Here is a 25,301-nt window from a genome sequence, read left to right on the forward strand (position 1 = left end):
GGTGGGTGGGCGGGGGGTAAAATACAGTTTCCACTTACTCCCAAATTTTGCCAATTATCCAATTATACATGTTTGGTGTCTCTTTTCTTTATTAGTTTTGCACTGAAACTACAAGGCTAATATAGTTAGCAAGTTCTGGAAGCTATGTCACTCAAAACCTTTCATAAATACATATCCAAATCTTCATTTACTCACTTCTAATTGCAAATAGCAGTAATTTTAGTTTTAAAGAACAATTTTGTGAAAATGTATAGATTAGTTTTTAAGAGACAGCACTTTAAATATCATTCATTGTTTAATGCCTTGTGTATAATTTACCTTGATGAAATGCATACTTTTTATTTGGAGGAAGGGGCTTTGAAAAGGGATTTGAATTGGTTCTGTGAGGTTAAAGGGATGGCCTGGGTAAATCTGGTTAAATTTAAGTTGCAGTTGTAAATCTACAGGAAACCATATACATGACTATGAGGACAGCTGTACTCCTAAAAAAAAAAAAAAAGCAAGTACACAAAAATTGCAACAATTACAAGGTGCAATGTAGTTTACAGGAGCACTGTCAATTACAAACTTTTTTAAATTCTAATTACAATTACATGTGATTTGTTAGCAAATCATCTATTGTTCTAATGCAGAAAGACTATGCAGAGAAGGACTATGACACACATTAGTTGGCACACTAAAAAATAAAAACTAGGCCTAAGCCATTACACATTTGGATATAGAAGCATGACTAGCTATCAAAAGCAGTTGTTGGTTATGAATATACATTTACACAGAAGCTTGTTTATCTATAAATCCTAAAGTTCATTTACAATTCAAGCTAAACTGTAACATTAGTTCATAGAACCATTGCAGTTTGACACATTATTCATTTACACTTGCAATTTGCAATTCATGCAAATTTATAGCTATTAGTTTTAGCTTTTTGTTAGGAACATTACATTAGACTGGTAGAAACATGTTAACATGTTTTCTGGTTGAAATGTTTTGATAAGTGACTAATACAAAAGGGTATGCTTGTAGAAGTAACACTGTACTGATGTCTAGAAGGTGACTCAATTTCCTTCCTCTGCTGATTTTCTACAGAACAAGACCTCTGTGCAGTACTGCTGCCTGTTCACACCTTGTTAAAAACTCAATCTGAATGATTTCACTGATAAGAGCACAGAAGATGGGGAATGGAGGGATAAATTTAATGGACGGTAAGAATGATTTTGCCAATTTCAGGGAGCAACTATTACCCCAAGCTTTGACACTTGTAAGACTGACCTGGTTTTTTTTCACATCTATAATCAGGTAATCACTGGAAATTAGGGTTGCATTCCAAGCACCAAGTTTCCTGGCAGTGCCTCACTAATGAGAACACTTATCCTCACATGACTCTTCATGGTTACACTGATGAAAGAAAGCGGAAAGAACGGTAGATGACATTGGATTATTTGTTTGTTTGTTTGTTTGACATGAATTATTCTCTTTTCGCAGCAGTTTTAGTTGCCTCTTGGGAAGCATAAATCTGATGGTGGACAAGACATTAGCAGGCTGGGCCACAAAAGGATGACTGAAATATTAATATAATGAACAGTTACATTAAATTACAACGACTAGACTAGCTGCTGCAGAGACTGCAAAGGGAGTGCCGGCATGTTTTTTGTAACAGTTAAAACAAAAGAGAAATAAAGGGTGAGAACTTGACTGATTTCAAACTGTTAAACCTCCATGTATATCTATGTAAGTCATAAAGCAATTGTGCTCCATAAAGCCTGATCTTATTCATAGCAGAACAGCAAAATGTTGAACAAAAATAAATCTGAGAAAAATCCATAAATTCTTTTCAAGATAAGAATGACAGACTTGACTCCAAGAAGCACCTTGTTTCCATAAAAACAAAGAACTAATGACAAACTTTGGTTATATTTTTATTGTATTTAATTCTAATGTTTATTTTTGTTTTCTCATTGCTACTTACTGCACCTACTCAATTAGCATGCACAATCTGTCAGCCACTTTGTCAGCTTGCAGTTTAGTTAGAACATGCCTGGCTCCAATATTCACATGCTATTCAAAGCCTAGATTAACTTGATGAGGTCTGTTGGATTAGAGCAGCAAATCCACATGACTGCAGCTGGGCATCTGCTCTGCCCTGAAGAGATGGTACAATGGTGAAAGTTTATGAGGCACAGCAGTCTTGCTGTGTTTCTACTGGATTGAGCATAGTTTGACAACCATTTATAGCCCACAGAGGGCAATTTATCAATGTAGTAATCATATGTAACCATTCTTTCACGTCATCATGTATTCTAAAATTTTCTTCTAACTATCACAACTCGTAACATGTTAGCCTGAAATTGTTTGGCTTCAATTCAGTTCTTTGGTTATTTTGTTACTGTCTAAACACAAAATAACACATTGACATACTACTTAATACATCCAGCTTTGTAAATAAAGTCAGTGTCAAATGCAAAGTTACAAATGATTTAGGGAAACACGACTTGGTGTTGCAGATTGCAGGAGGAAAGTCATTTGATGTATTCTGCCACATTTGCTGAAAATAGTTAATTTTATGACACTACTACCTTGCTACTGAAAACATGTAGTTAAACACTCTTGCCCATTTATACCTACATAAGTCAGCATGTAAAGAAGTAAACTACATACCTAAGCATCTGTAGCATCAGTGCACTGAAAGTGCTTCTAATGATGGACCAATAGTAGTTTTTGTGTGCCTTTCCGTTCAGCATGAAGACCAACTGGTTGACATCTCAGCCACAGAAATTTGTTTGAATGTTTGTTAACAGGACAGGTTCAGTGCTCAACTCTGCAACAATTATTAAAAGGATGTTTACCTTTAATATATTTTTTGCCATGGTTGTTACTGACATGGATAAGAAACACTTTGAACTGCTACGTGTTTGCTTAAATACATAAGGTCTATTTTCTTCCTGGACCACCAAATATTCAGCAAACTTGTTGAAACAAAGACTTAAAATCTATGACAACCTAAATTTTCTGAGTTCCAAGTTGAATTTAAGTTATCTGATGTGTGTTAACTTAAAACTAACTGATTAATATCAGTGAGTTTTTAAAGCACTAAAACAAATGTTGCTTTTCCCATCTAAACTGGTTAAAATGGGCAGCAGCCAGATATAGCACAGCTCTGGTGCTCAAATATAGCTTTAAGTGACACTGCACTTCAGACTACCAACATGAACATGCTGCTGCTATCCACTAGAAAGTTCACAATATGCTGGCAAATGTAAACCAAACTACTTCGTCTATTGAAAAGCCTACACTATTTCACAGACAAAACCTTCCATCTCAGATTGTCTGCATTCCCATTCTATGATTTGACAAAGTTGCTTACTCTCTTCAGTACAACAGAGCTTCCAGCAGTGCATAAGACTAATTCACACCACCAGTGGAAAAATGTGCCATTAATCATCACCTCAGTCTCCAAGACCTTCAAAAGAGCCAGATATTGAAAATAACTTTTTTCTGCTGCAGATACTTCCTGTTGAACAGCTTTTCTTTTAGATGTGAAGTGACTAAGAAAACGTAATTTGTGTGCAAAATTATTTACATAATAAACAAATAAATATTGTTTAAAAATGAATAAATACATGTTTGTGCTCTGGTGTCGATTACAAATGTTATGCTGATTATCTATTTTGAGCTCAATAATAATAATTTAAAAAAAAGCTCCATTCTGAATAAATCATGAAAAGTATATAGCTCATGGTGGTTTACTCATGTATAAGCAGGAAATTGCACCACCTTCTAAACATTTTAAGTAAAGAATTTCTAGACTCTGTAAATGCAGTTAAAATTGACCTCAAACTGAGCAATTCATTTTTTAATGAAGTCACATGAAAACCAGAACACAGATAACTTCATTATTAACACATAACAGAGTCCAGCATCATTACAACAGCTCATTATTTAATTCATTTAGCAATTTTAGTGTGTTAAAAATGACCTCACTTACTCCCTTGAGGAGAAATTCCCTTGGATTCTCCTCAGAACCAGCTTATATACCTAAGGTTGTTACTACATGGACATTCATCTCAACTAACAATGAGTAGATGTGTTGCAGTTAGATTTTGTGTTCATGAATACCTTTCTCTTTCACTATTATACATGAGTGAGGTCACATGATGAAAAGTCTCCTCTGCAGATTGAAAACCACAGCAAAGTAGCTTAGCAGGAGACTGAAGCAGTATTTTCTTGTGCACCACAAAACTTGCATTTCTGTTCCACACATGCCATTTGTCTGAAATTCTCCATCCCAACATCACTACATGCACTACGAGGTTCTCCGACACTTGATATATGTTCGTCCATTACCATACGGTCATAACCCTAAACTATGAAGGTAAAATATTAGTCTCCTTGCTCTACCACTTCCTCTTTTTTAATCTTGTATGTCTTTGATGTAGAAAGTTTGTAGGCTACCATGATAACCAATAATCACGAGGATGTAACACTGAATACTTTTACTTTTTGGCCCATTATAAAATTTTAATTAAATGCAATAAGCATTATAAATCTGAAAATGATCACAAACTCTGTGTTGAAAAGCCTTTAAAGGACTCTGTTAGTACTAGGTAAAACTATAGAAAGGATAGCGTTGACTCCAGTTTGAAGGTCAGAGCATAAGGATGTGGTAGAGGAATTGAGTTTTCAACTCAGGAGCAGCACAGAACAGAGAGTGTGCAGTCTATATGTGGTTGTAGGCTAACACTGAGCAAGGAATAATCATGTCTACTAATATTTACATGTAAAACTAATCACTTACATAACCACATTGTTCAATCAATATTTAATATTCATTTAGTGCTAGGGCTTTTAACTATTAATCAATTATTTATGGGTAGGAGTCAATCAAGAGGTCCAAACTAAACTAATTAATCTCACATTTTTGCAAGTGAGTAAGCCTACTCTTTCTACTGAGTAGGCCTACTGTCTGTGGGCCTAATATGACAGAACACAAATCTCACATGGTTTCTGAAAGCGCAATGATGAATGATAAAGCAGATGAAGAGGAGTATGGTGTAGGATAAATTCACATGAAAAAATTAAAAGCATGCATTGTAACCACTGTGACACTGCTTAGATTTAATACAACAACTCATGTTCCACTTAAAACATCAGCATCTGACCTTACTGACAGGTGAACAATGAAGCAGTTTACAAACAACCATTACTTCAGCACCAGCTAGGACAAATTGCCATGATAGGCAAGCAATTGAAATCACAAAACTAATATACGATATGATGATTACATACACAAAGTCACTAAGTACCATAGACCAATTAACTTTGCTTTGCCAGCATATCACATCCCATCCAGAGGCACACTGAAAAGTGGCCTGTAATAACTTTACACAGAAAGGAAGGATAAATTAAAAGTACAGCTGGCAATGGGAGATGTTGCTATCACAACTGACTGTTGTGCTGTGTTGACAGTGTTGGACAGTGAGCTACATTACTATTACAACAATGAGAATTGGCAGGTGAAATCTGTGGTCCTGCTCATATGTCAGACATACCATTGAAAAATGTAACCAGTCTACTTGATCATTATGCGTGTTGTGGGGTCAGTGAATAATCGATTAACTGGCCATAAATGTTGGCAACTGTCAATCAAGAAAATCCCTTTAAATTTGCAACCATATTCAAATCTGTAATATAATTTAATATAGGCTAGTCAGCATGGCTTACTACACACAGCATGAGGCTCTTGTGTTAACTAGTAGTTGTGTCAAGTTACAGATGGGTGGTTTTAATACTTGTGCAAAAGTTTTCTCTTTGTCATCTGTCATTATTAAATTTCATACCAGTGTGACAGCCATCAACATTTATGCTAACAGAAGGTTTTACCTCTAGTAGTAAGGCCCTTCCTTAAATAATTCCAGTGAGCTTTTTTATATTGTATAGTCTAAGATACGAAAATAAGTATTTTTTCTTCAGAATAGTTAAAAATAACAGACTTTGGAAATGCAAACCAGAAAGATGAAAGATGCTTTTCGAATTAAGGAAAATAAAACTTACAGCTGTGTTGCTTTTAACTAGTAATTGGTCTAATGTTTATATGTAGCTAGTCAAAAATTGCAGTCTATTCCATATTAATCAAAATCACAACTCTGGCCACTAAAGCTAGTTCACAAAGAAGAGAAATGATTCTCTTCATTTACTAGTATGCCACAGAATCATAATTATATATCTTGGTTCTTATTACAACCGTGTTCATTAAATGCTTTATTGTGCTCTACTGAATCACAGGAATTTTATGTAGTATAGTGAATGGACTGGGCAACTTAAGCTATTCCCTGGAATGGATATACCAAATGTTCAAATATAAGTAAATATTCCTGAAATGGCACCATGTGCGAGTACAGTAATCTGTTAAATCACAGGTTAGCCAACTAAGCACATCCCCTAATTCTATATTTATTAGTTCTGTCAATATCTAATGGTCCACACAAAACAAAAAGAACAGTAAGTTTTGGGGGGGGGGGGGTTGTTTTTTTTCCAAGAAGCACAGGTCAACACCCACGGTTCAAACCTCCGTCATCTTTTCTGGCTGACTGCAGATGTGCCTGTGTGTGCATCCAATAAAAGAAACTGCATTTAGACCTACTTGTTTGTGTTGAGCATAGAGCATGCAACCCAAAGATGTGCTCTGGACAAGTAAGGCTAATAAGAGTCTCGTAAACGAGCCATTAGTACAACCAGGGAATGAGAAGTCTAGCAAAAGGCCAGAGGAATGCTTCCTCTGTGCCCAAGTGGGAAAACACATGACTGTTTAGAATAGATGGTACAATGTCCTAGACTCAGCATGCATTAAATAAACAAAATACTATACATTGTACTATATATTGCAAGTATACTACTATATATTCAAATCTAAATATTCCTCACAACATAATAAACCACTTGGAATAATAGTTAAAAAAATATTTAGCATTATTTTGACCAAAATTATTTATGTTTGATGGATTACATTAATTCATCAAAACATCTACAGAACACACAAATACTTTGTTAGAGATATCATTAACATATTGCAGCCTTCAGAAACAACAGCACAATATAACTGCAAAAGCTGACATATTAACACACTATACATTATGCAGAACTAATTAAGATGGAAGCTACACAACCCTAGCCTCAAATAACAGGCAACACTTTCACCTGGAGAAGCAGTCATGGCTGTAAAATCAGCTCTCCCATTTGGGTATGAAGAGTTTGTATTATTTTCTAGACACTTGTTTTGTTTTATGAACCAAACCACAGAGCCATATTTCCAGTAACTTGAATTACATGATCTAATTGTGTGATCCCACCAGGTCATATGTGGCCCAGACTCAGATCCACTTCAAAGCATGCTTCTGAGGGAGTTAGTAAATGTTGGTGCCCTCCAGGGTTTGATTCTTGGGCCACACTTAATTTAATTTATACATTTATGCTTCCCCTTGGCCAGATCTTACAAGACCTGAAGCTATCACTACAGCTATGTAGACCACACCCATATTTACTTGGCCCTCTCTCTACACAGCTATGGTCAACTTTTACTTACTTTGTAAGTGCCTTGAGTACCTCACTAACTGGATGGGCCAAACCCTTTGGCAGCTGAATAAAGATAAAACATTATTATATTTGGGAACAGAAATGAGACGCAGAGACTAGCTGCCCATTTGAACTCAAAAGCACTCACATCTAAACAGCTCAACCCCGGCACATTAGTAGACTCTGATGTCAGAATTATCGGTTATCAAATTAGTTATTAAATAAGCATTTTATCACCTTAAGAACATGAACAAGATCAGAGATTTCCTTACTATACCATACCTATAGAAACTCATTCATGCATTTATTTCTAGCAGGACTGATTACTGTAATGGTCTCCTAACGGGACTCCCAAAAAAAACAAATGGCTTCAGCTGATTCAAAATGCAGCTGCCAGAGTTCACTAGAAGCAAAAGAAGGGAACATCAACCCCTATGCTTAAATCCTTACACTAGCTACCATTATGTTACAAAGTCAACATTAAGGTATTATTACTAGCCTATAAACAGCATTTGGCTATCATGTTGTTTTTAAATGGAATCAGGTGTCTAAGAATATTTGAAGAGCCCTGACAATAGATCACTTCAGTAGCACTGCACTTTTAAGATTTTTTTTAATTTACATTTGTATTTCTTTTTAATTCTTAATTAATTTGCATTATGTTAGTGATTTATCTCTGAACACTTTAATATCTAATTTATTTTAGTACCAGTTTATTTACATCTCTATTTAAAAGGTGTTTTATTTAGATCAATTGATTGAAATGTACTATTTTATGTAAAGCACTTTGAATTGCCACAGTATATGAAAAGCACTTCATAAATAAAAGTTGTCTTGTCTGCATTATGAGTCTATAGGAAATCCAACTCATTCTACAGAAGATGTGTAGAAGACAATGTATGTCTACACATTAGTGTGTTTGGTGAGATTTTGAGTAGTTAGCATAGTGCAGTCAACCATACTGCAATAAACAGACAGACATTTGAATGCAGGCTATCTACAAAATTAATTGTTTTAATGGAACACACTGTGTGTGCTGTTTCCTATTTATAATAGATGTACTTTAAATGTGTACATTCTTTGGTCAACATGTCTTTAAAATCATTTTATATAAAATATTAATACTTATGACTGTTGCTTCAGTAACTGTATGTATATAGGCTAATTAATGTCTGTAAATAGACCTCTAAATATAAGCCCTGCATAAACAAACAATCTTCAGTGCAGTTTCTTACATACATATCATCAAGTTGCTTGTTTTGACTGAGGACTGTAAATCTGTGGTAAACGATGTGAAAAATAACAATAGCGTAGATCGTGGATCTACATCAACTTCATTTCAATCATAAAATCAAACAGCAAATGGTTATTTTATCCATCAGCTCTTACCTGAAGATCTGCTCCCTGGGAACGACAATCCATATACTTTTCCCAAGCAAGAGTGAGATCAGCAGGTTGTTGGCTGGCCATGTCCTCTTAGGTTCAGGGTAATAACTGTAACTTAATATTGAGCTCTCATTGATTAACTAACTTAACTATGACAGCTTTCTTTAAGGTTCAGATCCACCCCTGGAAGTTATACAAATGTGATGTATCTTTGCAATGGTCCATCAAATCCATTGTATGTGTTGAGCCTAACTAAACAACTCCCAAAAAATAATGTCCGGAAAAGAGTGGAGAATAATCTTTAACCTCAGTAACCACTGATATTCTGTTTATTTTGCATCGAGGAATAAACAGAAAGCTAGCGTGGCTCACACCGAATAATAACGCAGAAAGTGGCCCGTCACATGCACCGAATTATGCTAAATACCTCGCTATATCGGACAACGATCATCAGGCTAATTTTCTGTAACCTAATCCGACCAGTATTCATTCAAAACGAAGCCAATAACCAGTCTTACCAAGACAGCCATCCAACGTTATCAAGCTAACTAGTTAGCTAACGCTACATTTGATACTCTTGTTGCTAGACCTGTCATATGCTAGCGAAACAAACTAAAGTAACAGCTACTCTATCGATATGCTAGCTAGCTAGCTGCTACTACTACCACAAGCTTGTTAGCATATCTAGCTGTCTAGCTAGCTAGTTAACTAGCTGAGTTCCTGTCAAGTTCAACTATACCAGAAGAAAGCAGAGATAACTAATTCCAAGATGCTGGTTAGCTAACCTAGCTAGTTAGCTGTCAGTGTAAGAGTTTCATTCACTGCTTTGAAATAGCGACAGCTGCCCCACGCACCGGCAAAAGAAAAGCCTTTTGCCCAATCACCGCTCAATGTTTTGCAACGACCTAGCGGTTTTACAGTTCATGGTAACTTTAAATAACGTTTTTAAACGTCTCCCACGTTTTTTGTTTATCTACCCAAGTAGCTAGCTAGTTAGCTAGGCTAGCAAGCTACAATATATTCTATGTACATGATGCAAATATGTTCACCCACCTCTCTCTCCTCAGCTGAAACATACAACCGCTAACCAGAAAATGTCAAACAAAACATATTGCAGGAAATGACGCCCATAAAGCTGTTTTAGACACTACTGGTGGAATAAAGGATAACCTCGATCAATCTAAATATTGGCCTAGATTGACCATAAAAGACGATTCCTCTCAGCAATCATTTCAATTACGTCAAACTTAAGTGTCCCTCCCCCTGCAGGCGGAGCTTTCTTTGCATTCAGTACAGGGTAGTGGCCACCAGGGCGCATAGTCACACGGTTTTGCTCGTCTGACAGGAACGCTTACCGACAGAAATATTTCATAAATTTATTACAATAAGCAAATTATTACCATTTTGCATAGTGATGTGTAAGTGAGCTTGCTAGGCCAGATGAAGTAACTGCAGTCAATCTTGCTCATGCTGTCCGTTTGCAATTTCAAGCAAGATAAAGCATCTAGTTTCAAACTAGGCCTGTGAGCTAGAATTGATTTTGTTATCAAAATATCTAGTAATGTAATAATTTCCTGAGAATATGAAAGCTATATGTACATAGACATGTGTATTTTATGAAATTCCTGTGGTGGGTGTCCTCAGTGGTAAAGGTCCCTTAATGATTTTTGTTTGTTTGTTTTTTAAAGGCTTAAGATGGCCTGTAACATATTATCTGCTCCTCAAGATAAAAATCTTTTATTGGACATTTTGCCAGGTTAATCAGCCTACTGGTACCAGCCCTAGTGTTGGGTTACCCACCCTGAGAGGACTACCGCACCCTCCGGCCTTTTGACCCTCCATCTCTTTCTTTGCCTATCCTGACATGCCTATCTGTCCGACTACAGGTTTCAGTAGTGGGACAAAAGACTTTCCCTACAGTCTGGCAAAGAGCCACACACACACACCCACACAAAAGAACACTGCTTGTTAAACTGAACAAGCTCCTGAAAGATGCATGTTGAGCCATGATGCTACTATACTGGAGATGACAGCAGGGGAAGGATGATGCAACACTAGGGAAGAGTGGCAGGGAGCCAGATCAATGATGCAGCCAAAGCACAAAAATAGTCAGCCCCATTGAGAAGCCAGACTACACCAGACAGTGTCATTACCAATGCATACAGTTCACCAGTAATCCTCTAGAAAATGTTTGAGGTGCAGCAGTGGAATTCTGTGCCTGGTCAGGAGGAATTACCACTTTTCAGCCGAGGCTGACACCTGAAATGAAATTCATAAGAGCCCCTCCTCAACACATGCCCTGAGACAGGCATACCTAAATCCTTTAATGTAGTAAACCTCTGATTAAGACATTAAGCTTTGATTTGTAGATTTAGTCTAATTTTCAATTTCCCTTTATTTATTTCTCAGCAATCCATATGGAAATAGGGCTACACTCAGTCATCTTATAAATGCATCCAGTATTGTTTCAGACTAGCACATCCAATAACACACACATCAACCACTCTCCATTCATCATTCATGCATTTCTTACCACAGGACTACTGCTGATATTTGGTTAAATTTTATTCATCCATTTTAGAGTGGACATTTGTGATAAAGCAATCAATGTCTAGTTCGGATTTCTAGAAGTCCTAGTCTGGTCCAGCTAGTGTGCACATGTCCGAAAACCAAAATTGCAAAGTTACCAAAAGTACAGAATTACTGTGCTGATAATATTTTGCCACCCAAAGAAATCAGAAATTGGCCTGTGTAAATAATTATTAACTAATTAGGGTTTTAAATAAATTACTGTCTTGTAAACTGGAGTACATTTCTTTGCATGCATTAACATAGTGCAACTTAGTGGTGTCACTTTGAAATTGGGCTGTAAAATGTAATTAGTCTTAGGTTTGACACTACTGATATTTACCAATTTATAAGCCATTCATTAGTAAACTAGATTGGCCACCAAAGCTTTCTTCTATAACCACTGTTATTTTGCTCTTACACGCTGACATTACATGTTCTAAGCAAGGTGTTTGTTTGTAGGCTGATGACAAGTGTGTACTCTTGACAATATGTAACTTCTTCCTATTAAAATGATTACAAAGAAAAGGACCAGGAACTCAAAACGGTATATGTTTTATTTCTGATTTAGATCCAAGCATCACTGATCACCAGTTTATTTTTAACTGTGAAAAGTGTTAATAACAGTGCTTATCCATCCATCAACCCAGTAAACAAACTGCATCATCTAAAAAGAAATTGGTATTTTATTCTGAATCAGGCAGAGAACAGAGCTTAATGACAATTAATTATCTACAGATTTTATCTTGGCACAGAATGGAAAAAAGGAGAAAAACCTCATATTCTTGCTAATTCCACTACCATGGAATGCTACCCCAAGTCTCTTGAATGACTAAATAAAAATGTTGCAACATCAACGCCTGTCATCCAGTAGCAGAAATTAATACACTCTGTATAAAATATGTCTCAATTTGGGGGTCAAGTTGTAGTCTGTGGTCTGGAGATAACTTCTGTTCTATAGCTGAAGACTTTCAGGCGAGGTTGAAACCCTGATTATGTTCAATGGCCTGAAGAAGCTTCTCCTGGAGCTTCTCACGGCTGGTATACTTGGGTAGGTCCAAGAGATTGAAGCAGGTGTGGGCCACTGGAAGATAGTGCTCTCCACCCCCTGTGGGCTGGATGACCAACCCAAGACTCTTCATGCCCAGGATGGGGATACGATCACTTCCTGTAAGAAACACTGCAAACCAACAAAATGCAGAGAGACCAAAACAAAAATAAATCAATAACCAAGTGTGCAGGTTAGCTCCTGGGAGCATATTTACAATATTATTATTTCTATATGGATATGTAGGAAATTATTTACACTTACGTAGGAACTGCTTCTTCTTCTCCAATGATAACTCATGGAAAACCTCCCAGAATAGTTTGATGGTGGGGTGTTCAGCCCAGTATCCCCCTTTGTATTCTGCACTCTGATGGAGATCAAAATAATTCCTAGTCACACAACAAAATATTTATCTTAGCTCTATCAATAAAGGCAGCTCACAAGATAAATTAAAGATATACTTCTTAAACAGAACAGGTCAATTCAGACCACTTATCAAAAAATATAACCTCAACCCATGTCAGCTTTCAAACTACAGGCTGATCACAAACCTTCCATTTATTTCCAAGATCCTAGAAAAAGTTGTAGCTCAGCAGCTAAGCTCATACATTTACGGTATTTAGCAGACACTCTTATCCAGAGCAACTTACAAAAGCTTTGTCATTTACTCATAGAATACATCCTAGCTAGTACAGCAGGTTAGAGTCCAAAATACCAATGTTCTAGAATACTGTAGAAATACAGGGATCACTGCTGATGTCATACCTGAATCAGAACCAGATACATGAAGTACTTCAGTCAGGATCTTGGCCTCATCATAGTACAGAGACAGCACTGATTAAAGTAGTTAATGACCTGTCGTTGGCTTCTGACCAGGGTTATGTCTCTTTGCTTTTATTGCTTGATCTGAGTGCAGCATACGATACTACAGATCACAATATTTTACTAGATAGACTCGAAAATGCTGTTGGTATTAGGGGAATAGCGTTTTCCTGATTTAAATTTTATCTAACCGCTCACTACCAGCATACAACAAGATTAGCTATGGTGTCACACAAGAATCTGTTCTAGGGCCTCTTTTTTCCTTTATATAAGCTACCTCTAGGTGACATTATACGTAAAGACTGTGCTAGTTTCCACTGCTACTCTGATGATACTCAGCTATATGTCTTAGCCAAATCTGAGGACATATATCAGCTTAGTATTTCTGAGGAATAAATAAAGGACCTCAGACACTGGATGTTGACGAACTTTCTCCCACTTAATCCTGACAAAACAGGTGCTTCCGTTAGGCCCAGAGGTCCTCACTCTCTACTCAATGAACCTCAATAGTCTCTTAATAATATATTTAACAGTTAAAGATCTTGGAGTTATTATGGCTCCCAGCATTTCTTCTGGCTAAGGTAATGACTTTGTTCTCCATCTTGTTCAAAGCTCATGTAAATATTTCTAGGACCTCCTTTCTCTACCTCAAGAACATTGCAAAAATTAGAAATATACTCCCATCACATGGTGAAGAAAAGCTAGTCCATGCATTTATCACTTCAAGACTAGACTACTGTAATGCCTTACTATCTGGCTGTACCACTAAGTGATGAAACAAGCTCCAACTAGTTCAAAATGCAGCAGCTAGAGTTCTAGAAAATTATATCACATCACTACTCTTAGCCATTTTACATCGGCTCCTAGTAAAATTTCGTATTGATTATAAAATACTTCTAATGACAAAAGCACTGAATACTCTTGAGCCACAGTACCTTAGAGAACTCCTAGTGCATTACGACCTACCACATCTGCTTGGATCAAAAGGTGCAGGCTCTTTACTAGTACCAAGAATAAGAAAATCTGCTGCAGGTGGCAGAGCCTTTTCCTATAAAGCTCCCACACTATGAAATAGCATTCTTGTAAATGTTCGAGACTCAGACAGTCTCAATTTTTAAGGCAAGGCTGAAAACCAATCTATAACGTCAGGCATTGTATTAACTACTTCCCATCTTAGGTAAAGATGCCCTTTGCCCCTTGCTGCAACCCATCACACCTCCACCCCAGCCAACTACTTCTCCGTTGCCCTTGATGGACGTTCTCATGTGGGATGGTTTTCGGACATGTGCACACCAGCTGGACCAGACTAGGACTTCTAGAAATCCGAACTAGACATTGATTGCTTATTTTTTCATTTTTATTATTTATTTCTTTTTCTTTTTCCCCCCCCCTCCATTCTGCTCATTATTGTTTATATTGTTTATATTGTTACTACTATAGTTAGTGTCCGTTATTGGCCAGAGCAGGATGGGCCCCCCTTTGAGTCTTGGTTCCGCTCAAGGTTTCTTCCTCATGGTCTTAGGAAATTTTCCTTGCCACGGTCAACCTTGGCTTGCTCGCTGGGGGCTTGGACTGGGACATTTGTAAAGCTGCTTTTTTTTTTTTTTTTTGACAACATCTGTTGTGCTATATAAATAAATTTGACTTGACCAAGATGGACAAAATACATTAAAAAAATTGGTTACTAATATAGCCCTCATAAGTATAATTTCCAATTTTCAAATTCATCAAACCCTCAGACATGAGGCCTTTTATTATGGTTCCTCTGCTATAGGCAATAAACATTTCTCTCTAGACATACAGTGCTTAAAATCTTGGTCAAGAAACCAAACCTCACCACTATCAAGTGTCCAATCCAAATACAGGCCTTTCCTTTTAGTTCCAAAACAGAGCTAAAAAATGCTGTACATTAGCAAACGCATACATACATATATGTTTCTACAATATGTGCTGTCATTGCAGTGCTGGGACTGCATTAGTTAAGTGGTATTTAAGTATTGAAGGTAACTAAGTGAAATATTCATTACTGTCCTTTCAACAGGGTTGATTAATGTCTTTGCTCCAATACCTCAGCATGACTTTTGGCTGTGGCATACTCTAATGACCCATCAACCATTTTTCAAGTTGTCAAAATTGACATTGTCTCCCAATTATTTCCCTAATGTAGACTTGCATACCTTTTCTAGTTCCTTCCAGTCATAAGTGGTGCTCCCTATTACCATGGCTTGTAGCTCATTGGGTTGAAACAGCTCCAGAACCTTCCCTCCACATACTTTGTGGAATCCAGCATAGAAGGCGTTGAAAAGTGGAGCCACAGATTTGTTGAAAATGTAATCAACGTAAGCATTTACAAAATCTTGCCTGTAAAGGATATATTAAAGAGTTTGTTTGTACCTTTGCAAATCATCAATTAACTTCACCATGTAAAGCACTTAGACATCATTAATTTGTAAATACAATTGGCCATTGAGCTTAATATATTGGAATGTAATAAAAATATCTATACATAATGAATTTAGAATCAGATTTTTAAATGTTTTTATACACACAAATGAAGAGAATATGCAGCATCAATTATTTTACGATTTATTCCATAAACTTTCTCTGCTAGTAATCAAAAATCATTTATAAAGTATTTGCAAGACTTAAGTAAAAGCAAGTACATTTATATCCATCTACAGTGGTGCTTGAAAGTTTGTGAACCCTTTAGAAGTTTCTATATTTCTGCATAAATTTGACCTAAACTTCAGAATGTCACACGTTCTAAAATAGATAAAGAAAACCAAAACAAACAAATAAGAAAAATATTCTGTCATTTATTTATTGAGGAAAATGGTCCAATATTACATATCTGTTAGTCGCAAAAGAATGTGAAACTTCAGGATTAGCAGATAATTTGAAGAGGAAATTTAAGTAAGGTGTTGTCAATCAATGGGATGACAATCAACCACTACTGTAATTATTTATAAGCACCCATCAAGATATCCAAGGTCATGTACAAAAAATATTAAAAGAACAAAGACTAGAAGGAAAGAATAGAAACAAAAAAGGAAAAAATATGTATTTACAACGATGCATACATCAAAAACACTAGTTAATTGATTTGACTAGATGGATACACAAATAGGTCTTACATTCACCATACACTGTGAATGAGGTTTCATGAAGAAGTTCTTTTTGTAGAAATATTTATATTTATATTAGTGTGCTTGTTAATGCACACAAGGACATTTAAAGATTTTGTAATAGTAGTTAATAGCTAAACAGCTTTGGTAGACTAAATTCCTTTGAACTATAATGATTAACCAGATGTTTTCAAACTAAGCAAAATTTGATAAAAAGTAGGCTAACCACAATATCAAGTCAAACTCAGATGACAGTGTTGGGAGTATCTTCAGCAACTGTCAATTTTTATGTGAAATTTTTATGAAATGTTAGTTCCCCTGTCAGCCAACATCGTTGAGATATTTCACACTAAAGTGTTTTCATTCACTGAGTGTGAATGTAACTTTTTACTCAACATTTATGCTGTACTGTTTTAGTTAATTTCAACTTTATTTGAATGTTTCTCATTATCACACCATCTGAATAAGTAACACTTGGTTAATAAATGGAATATTAATTATTGTTGCAATATTTAGTAGAGATGTCACAGATCCATTACCATGTAACGTAACTGAGTTGATATCAGCAAAAGATGCTGGATCATATATCAAAAGATACATTTTTAATGAAAGCATTGTGATACCATTACAAATCCAGCCCGAAGATAGCAGAGCAGTGCTTTGCAGTAGCATGGTCACATGACCAGCCAGGCTAGTTATGTTTATTTTTTGATTAGCATTTAAGGATATTTACCAAATTTTCTAGAAATTTCTTTATTTTGTTTGTTATCTTCTGGTTACTACCAGAATTCTTAACTTCTTTACTGTTTAACCAAGAAAAAAATTAAGGTAATTGTGCTTCTGCATTTTTAGTCTCACTCTGGAACTTGTGATGCAAAACAGACTTTTAGGTAAAAGTCTAACTATATTTTTAATTTAAATTCTGTATTTTTAAGTTTTTTTAAATATCTAAATATTGTTTGTTACATTGTAATGTATATTATCCAAATCACGACTAAATAAAAAAATGAATTACTAGAATACATTTGCTTATGTGTACATATCTTTGTGTATAGATTGCACACTAACTGTTTCTGGTATTATTAAGGTATTATTAATTGATAAAGTGTTTGCAAGCAATTCATAGACAACTTATTGATGTTTTGTATAGTGATGATTTTATGAAGCACCACAAAAATTTTGACTAGAGCTTAATTAATTGAAATGTTTCTGCATCATCAAATCAAAAAGCTAATGAATCTAATGTTAATGTTTCCTAAATAGTATGTTTTCCTGTTCACTCATAAATAAATAATTTACAGTATTTAGCTGATGCTTTTATCCAAAGCGACTTTAAGACAAAGAGACTGAACATAATTTGAGCAATCGAGGTTTAAGTGCCTTGCTCAGTGACCCAACAGTGGCGGGACTCAAACTGGAAACCTTCCGATTACAAGTTGAGAACCTTAACCACTGAGCTACCATAATGAGTAGAAGAAAATAATATTGGGGTAGAACATGAAAAAGCTAAATACCTGTTGTGGTTGTTTACACTGATGTTCATTCCATTAGGTACAAGCTCCAAAACCTCAGTAGCACCAAAGTTTTCCACTGTGATCTGAAATCAGAAAATAACCAAACATAAAATAGCAAATATATAATACACCAGCTAGACCAGATTCTAGGACTTCCAGAAAACCGGACTAGACACTGATTATCTATTTATTTATTTATTTTTTTCCTCTTTCACTACTTATTTTGCTCCATATTGTTTATATTGTTACTATTATAGTGTCTATTGTTGGCCAGAGGAGGATGGACCCCCCTTTGAGTCTTGTTTCCTCTCAAGGTTTCATCTACATGGTCTAGGGAGTTTTTCCTCGCCACTGTCACTCTTGGCTTGGTCACCAATTGCTTGGACTCAAACATTTGTATAGCTGCAAAGCTACAAAGCTATAAAGGATGGGGTGTAGCACAAGCTAAATGTGAAAAATAGAGCTCTCATGAACAGAACCTATTGCAGCACCACTATGTAAGAAAAAAATACTTTAAATGCCCAAGTACCTAAAACTAATATACCACAAATGTGAAGTACATCTGTTCTTACTGTGAAGTTCAAGCAGAATGTATCCTCAACATCATTTTCCGAGTAGTCCAGCAGTTGTTGTAGACTCCTTGACATCACAAATATACAGCAAAGAACAATCTTACAAATTTCAAGTTTCTGACCAGTTATTGTTTGAACCTAGGAATAAAAAACAGAATAAAAGTCCGAATAACTCACCTGCCAACATCAGGCATGAGCTCTTTCAGGTCTTCCAAAGTGCACATTTTCTTTAGGAGCTTCTTATACAAGGCCACAGGAAAGTGCAGCTCGATTATAGTCAGGTTATAAATGGCCAAACCACAAACAACCCCAACGAGGTGGAATAAATCAACATCTTCAAACGTCTGCGCACAACAGAGATTGGAAAATATGATCAAGACTGAGACTCTAATTACACATGCTTTTCTCAAGAACAAACCATATAGTCAACATGCAAGCCAGATTTTTACCTTGTCTGCAAACCAGATGAGTCTGGACTCTTCATAGTACCTAAACATGCCATACTTGGGGTGCAACAGTTCTTTCATGATGAGCAAGAAGAATTCTTTCCGAACTCCTCCAGCATCGACAGCCTCCTCTCCAACAAAGATCACCTGAGCACAGCACAATTTTTTCTCGCTTTCAAGCTACTGTAAATCCTACTTGAGACAATTAATTAACTTTTAATACAAACAAACACCAGTTTTTTCCTTTTTAAAAAGATGCCTTTCTATCCAGCTCTTAAACATCAGAATTGAACTGGTGGATTCAGACACTTTATCCAAACACTTGATTGCTCTGGATCTGATATTACAGCTGTAGCTGCTAGTTGCTAAAGTCTTGTTTTGAATGGCTTCTGCAATTCCTTACTAAGGAAACTAATCTAACAACACCTCCATGACACCATACTGAGCACTGGCCCCCCCACCATGACTTTGTGCTCAATACACAGTTGTTTACACGGATGCACCCGCATAAGTACTGCCAAATGGCTCAAATTATATCAAATTATTTGACATCAGCAAACTAAATGCTGATGACAGCTGTAGTGAGCCTCAACAGCAACAATATCAATAATCACACAGACAGGAAGAGGAGCAGCTGGTATAAAAACAATAATCACTCTCCTAATGATGTGTGGTGGGTTTTTCTTTTTTGGTTTTGTTTTACTTCTTTTTTTTTTTCAGGAAGGCCTATGCGGGTCACGCCCCACAGTTCAATCATGCAAGCTACCTGGCTCCTCAGCACCCTTCTGTCTATATACCTGTTGCTTACCTTCAGGGTTAAACAGGGTTTACACTCCCCCCATTTGCATTAGGCAATTTATTACACAACAATTTTCACATCTAAACATTCAGGGTAGGGTTTTTTTTTGTTTTGTTTTTTTTAAACTTGCCATATTTGCCAATAGCATGCAGGCTAATATCAACAGTGCAACCCAACAAAATTAGAACGCATTAGCCACAACAAAAATATTAGATCATATGACCCTAAACAGTAGTTAATCCAAAATAATAATTTTGTTTGCAAGAAAATCAGAAAATTAAAAATGCTGTGCACAATAGAAAACTGAGACCTCTAGAAATGACTAAACTGAGACCTCTAGTTGACCTTAATCATAGTACAAGCTGTCAGTTGGCATTCAAAAAATTCTGAAAATTCAGTGATTTAGTGGAACTTGAGAGTGTAATGCACTTGTTTAAAACTTGGTTATAATTCCTGGCCATTGTAATATAAAGGACAACTAAAGATAAATTGAGGCCTCCCTTACCTTCAGAGGTTTCTTATAATCAACATTTTTGGACTTTCTCAGAACTTCCATGGTGTCTCCAACAACATTTTCTCTGCGCACGATGAGAATAAGGCAGGGGTGTACTGACTCCGCCACACCACCAGGCAGGAAAAAAGAGCTTAGGTTCTGCCTTTGGGCCTGATCCACGGCCATCTAATAAAAAAAAAACAAAAAAAAAACAAACCACAAACTTGAGAGGGTTGAGGTGAATTTGAAAAAGGTGGGGTAAAAGGATGGAAATATCCAGGACTAACCTGCATTTGGATAACAGCATCAGTCTGTAGCAGTGTGGTCTTTGCCTGGGCATCAAATATAAATGGGTATTTGCACAGGGTGACCTGAGAATCCATGCCCTGATAAGATAGTAAAGTGTAGTAAATATATAATAGTAATGAAAAAGTGGAGGATTAAAATTTTGTTTTTAGTGCGGTTTCTGCAAAATGAAAGGCCATTTGTGAAAGCAGGTTACTTTTGGAAGACACTGTAATTAGCCTATAAAAACAAAAAAAAAACAAAACAAAACTAATAGAAGCTTGATTTTACCATAGAGAACACTTGTTGCTGAATCCAAGTAATGTAATCACTTCTGATGTCAACAAGCTCTTCCAGTTCATGTATGTAAAACTTGTCATAGTGGGTGATCTGACCAGCTCGCTCGTTCACCTGAAATTACAATATGACGACACTACTTTATTAAATTTAATTTATTGAAGTTGGCATAAATTCAGACATTACATTTAGATAGGGACTGGCAAAGATTTGACTAATTTTCAGGGAACATGGTGGACTGCAGTATGAAATGTTTGTATGGTAGACTTGATTGTGCAACAATGGTCAGGGCTTGAACAGGTCTTTAATCATCATGGTCATTTTGCAATTTTATTAGAGGCCACACTGGGACCCATGCTGATTGGAGCTCAGCCTTCATCTACTTTAAAGGCATATCAGAGGGGTGCTCAGGGGGGGCTGGAGAGAAACTCCTGATCTTCCGTTTTAAGAATATGCTGATGTCCCAATCTATTGCACTATTCATTTGGGCAGTCTACTGTGCCATTCTTTCGTTTAAAAGCTGGTTAGGCATTCTTATGCATCTCCATCTTACCAAGCTGAGTAACATTAATTAGTTCATTTTAAAGGTGTCATAAAAAATTCAAAGAGCTTGTTCACATAGATATGGGTATCTGGAGTGCCTAACACCCACAAACTGAAATAAGACAACCCAGTCAGTATTTTATAAGATGCCTACCATAGAAAACATCAGATACACAAGATGTTTAGATTTGGCTCCCTTATACACCTCACTAAGGTTGCTGCTGCAATTATACCATCCTCATCTGAGTATCATGGCTTACGAACTACCTTGGAAAAAGTGTGCCTTTTTTCCTTGCACATCCTGGACCCACTGGCATTATGTTGAAGTTAAAAGGTCTGCTATGCCATTGGATGCAAAGACCAGCACAAAATGCTATACTGGGCAAAAGCCTGCAAGTGTGGGCTAAACACTTTGTGTCTAAAAGCTTTTTCTAATGTGGGTCATCATAACGCAGGACTGGTACCAAAACCTTTACCAAGAGATTAATACATACTGCTGGCAAATCTAAAGATAAGGGAAATGTAAGTATTTTTTAGACTTTAATTATAAAGTAATTAATACTAAGCCCTTGCCTTTAGTTGATTCTATATTACATTTTGTAATGGAAGTGATAATGAAATTAGGAATTTTACTATTTGATATATATAAAAAAAATGTCTACACATTGGCAAAATATTTTTTATTGTGACAGTATAGTTAATAACCAAAAGAGCAGATTTGTCGGTTGCAATAGGATTTACCTCCATGTCACCACTTGGTAGAAACATCTTTGGTTGCAATTACAACTGCAAGTCTTTTGGGATGTCACTATTAGCTTTGCACATGGATCCTGAAATATTTGCTCACTCTTAGCAAAAAAGTGCTCAAGTTATCAGACTTAATGTATACAACTTGTGAACAGCAATTTCTGCTGTCAAATTCTCTAGTGTCTTGCAGAGTGGAACTACTAGCATTGCCTTATATTTGATGCAATCCAACTACCCCTAAAAACACCCTGCTTTTCACTCCCTGCTGCTAAAAAAAAAAAAAAAGTCACTTGATACTACCACCCTGGTAGGTATATTATTTAATGAAGGGATGGTGCTGTGAGGGTGATGAGCAGTGTTGGGTATTTGGGAATCATTATCCTTAATATCCAAAAATACCTACTTTAGCATTACCAGACCAATTCATTTCTGTCCATGTTTGCCAGCTCTCCCACATGCCTTTTGGCAAACCCAGAACAGGATTTCAAATGGCCTGTCAGTAACAGCTTTCTTTTGATAAATCCCAGCATTGTAGAATGTCCAGATAATGACTGTTCTAGGAACAAAATTTTTCACCTGAGCTATGCATCTCTCAGGCTCCTTCAGTTACCACTGGACTACTGGCTGCTTCTCTGATTAATGCCCTTCTAAATCGGCCATTGACCTTTGGTGTACAGTCTTTTTTAGCATAATAGTGTTATATTCCTTTTATTTTTTTAAGATTAACATTTTTTTAATTTTACTTAGCAATATAAAACATGCATAAACCTGAAACAAACAAGCCCTCTCCCTTCTGTAGTGGCTAGTTGACTTCTCTTTTGCTGGATTAAAAATCATTGTTCCTTTAATGTCTCTCTTCCCCCTCCATATGGACTGTCAGTTCACAATCAAGAGGATAACGCTGGCACTGCCATTTTGTCTGCCATTGTTATGAATTCGGCCCAGACCACTAGTTTTTAATTAGATTCTGTCATGATTATCCATGGATCTGTAAAGGCATTTTTACATCTGTTTCAAAATTACATCAGGTCCTAAATTATGCCAGATCAACTAAACTCTCCACGTGTATTCCTACAGCTTGAAATTCATCTTCCTATGACAATTTTCCCTATGGCAATTTTTATTTATTAGCGATTTATTCATTACAACTGATATGATTTTTTTTTCCCCCTCCATAAATGCACAGTACCTCCTGGCAATGATAAGTGTTGTGATGTTATATTTCTCTTTCCACAGGTATAAATTCTACAAAGTAATAACATTGCACCTGTATGATTTCAACCTGTAAAATACCATGTTTGTCCATGCTTCTTTATTCCTTTTAACATTAGCTTACATCATGGCTATTGGCAACAAAATAGTTAACCACTTCTAATTATGTTTACTGATAATGTTATACAAATCAGAAGAAAATGTATTAGGTGATTTTATGTCAAGGTAACCTAATTTATACAAAATGGAAGGCAAGTACATGCCACTGTAATATTATACAATGTTTCCATTTACTGTATTATGATCATATGATTTAAAAAATATGCATGAGTTACCTTATTTTATTTTGATTTTAATTTTCTTTGTTCATGGTGATCAACCCCCTAGACACCCAACCGCCATCTACTTGGAACAAAGGATATTAATATTCATGAATCCCAAACAGGCACACCCCTCCCTTGATGTTTCCCAAAGAAGTTAGCTCAGATAGGTTGAGTCTGGAACAACACCGAATAAAGTTTGCGAGAAGAAACTAAGATTTTGAAACTTAGTTTTGGAAACTAAGTCAGAGCCTTTCATGAAGCTTGTCTCACTTGATTTTCTTTTGACCAAGTTTTTCTGTTCAGTTTTTGTGTGTGTGTTCATTCACTGTATTTTTTTCAATGAGCTCACAACACATGTGACCTGCAAAGTTAGCATTATCATTTAGTACATATACATTCTCTTTAGCTACAAGACTGGTAGGGACAGACTTTTTTTATAGTTTGACCAACGATTAGTCTTGGATCTTCAGATTCAGGTAGTTATTGGACTACCCAGATGTACTGCGTCTCAGGAGTTCACCTTAAAAATGGACGAGATCATCCTAGTATCCCCAAAAATATACAGCTTGGTGACAGCCGGAAGACCCCCCCCCCCCCCCCCCCCCATTCAACTGCCAGGTAAACGCAGTGTAATTCTGGGCCCAAAGCTAAGCCATGAGTTTAGTTAGAAAAGCAATCCAACTGTGGCCTGGTCTAAGCATAAACAGATGGCAAGTTTAAATCCATTGAATCAAAGTAAGGCATGATAATTCCATTCATATGTGCTGTGGTTGACACCGATTGGGTAACTCATACATTAGAATTAGAGAAAGCTCTTTCTTCTGTAATCTGTCCACTAATTCTCTCATCCCTGTTAGTTGTTTAAAAAAAAAATCCTGTTTTAATCATGCTTGGTTCACCACAAATCTTGTTAATTTTGTTGTGTGGTTGTAGCTCTGTATTATTGAGTTCTTTATTAAAACCATCCTTAATTTTTTATGCATTCTTACTCTTACTGCTGATTAGACAATAAACATACTATTAGTTGTAGAATTTGTGGTTCATGGGTTGTGTTTCAAATTTCTTGGTGGCTGCATCAAATACTACTTCATAGAACCTAGGACTTTTATGAACCGAGACTGAATTGGCAAATTTTTTGTCTGAATTAATTTCTCCCTATAATGGGGTGGTGCCCCAATTAATTATAATCTAATTTTAATTGCCAATTCATTGATGTGTTCATATTGGTACATTTCCAATCAATCCTCCAACCCTACACCCCCATTGTCAGGTCTGAAATGAAGTCATGACTGTCTGGGATTGTTTTTTTTTAAATTATTATTCAATCAATACTTCTCCAGACATTCGACCTCCACATTTGGTCTTCGTGATGTTATTTGATTAGAAATGCTCTCAAAAGAAATTGCGATGCGCTCCTGCAACTAGTTGCACCAGAACTAATTTACAACATTCACAGCAACAGGTGTGAATCTACTTTTTTTTCTGTAATCAACGTTGCCTGCTGTATTGATATTGATGTCCTCACAGCCCTAGCATTTATTTTTATATTTTCTAC

General features: G+C 36.2%; 2 protein-coding genes across 12 annotated transcripts in view; both read right to left on the reverse strand.

Moving 5' to 3' along the window:
* The window catches only part of lyst (lysosomal trafficking regulator), an 82,145-nt gene extending 71,963 nt beyond the window's left edge, over nt 1-10,182 (reverse strand). For 5 of the 7 annotated variants that reach the window (XR_003410669.2, XM_027010593.2, XM_035531779.1 and 2 more), the window contains exon 1: nt 8,956-10,182. Coding sequence is in view for 6 of the 7 variants with exons in the window: in XM_027010593.2 (XP_026866394.2) it covers nt 8,956-9,036 (81 nt within the window). In the remaining variant the exon portion in view is untranslated. The remainder of the gene's footprint in view (nt 1-8,955) is intronic. The other 2 variants (XM_035531776.1, XM_035531777.1) reach the window with 2 other exon arrangements.
* Nucleotides 10,183-12,059: 1,877 nt separating this feature from the next.
* The window catches only part of herc4 (HECT and RLD domain containing E3 ubiquitin protein ligase 4), a 29,612-nt gene continuing 16,370 nt past the window's right edge, over nt 12,060-25,301 (reverse strand). For 4 of the 5 annotated variants that reach the window (XM_027010528.2, XM_027010527.2, XM_035531431.1 and 1 more), the window contains 10 exons: nt 20,916-21,035; nt 20,627-20,725; nt 20,352-20,525; nt 19,051-19,194; nt 18,779-18,945; nt 18,602-18,668; nt 18,030-18,112; nt 15,568-15,751; nt 12,833-12,935; nt 12,060-12,700 (listed from right to left, as the gene is read on the reverse strand). In XM_027010528.2, coding sequence (XP_026866329.2) covers nt 12,492-12,700; nt 12,833-12,935; nt 15,568-15,751; nt 18,030-18,112; nt 18,602-18,668; nt 18,779-18,945; nt 19,051-19,194; nt 20,352-20,525; nt 20,627-20,725; nt 20,916-21,035 — 1,350 coding nt within the window. In that variant the 3' untranslated portion in view covers nt 12,060-12,491. Of the gene's footprint in view, nt 12,701-12,832; nt 12,958-15,567; nt 15,752-18,029; nt 18,113-18,601; nt 18,669-18,778; nt 18,946-19,050; nt 19,195-20,351; nt 20,526-20,626; nt 20,726-20,915; nt 21,036-25,301 lie in introns of those variants that run through there. The other variant, XM_027010529.2, reaches the window with a different exon arrangement.

The sequence above is a fragment of the Electrophorus electricus genome, chromosome 11 (assembly GCF_013358815.1).
Source record: "Electrophorus electricus isolate fEleEle1 chromosome 11, fEleEle1.pri, whole genome shotgun sequence".
In the NCBI taxonomy this organism is placed as follows: domain Eukaryota; kingdom Metazoa; phylum Chordata; class Actinopteri; order Gymnotiformes; family Gymnotidae; genus Electrophorus; species Electrophorus electricus.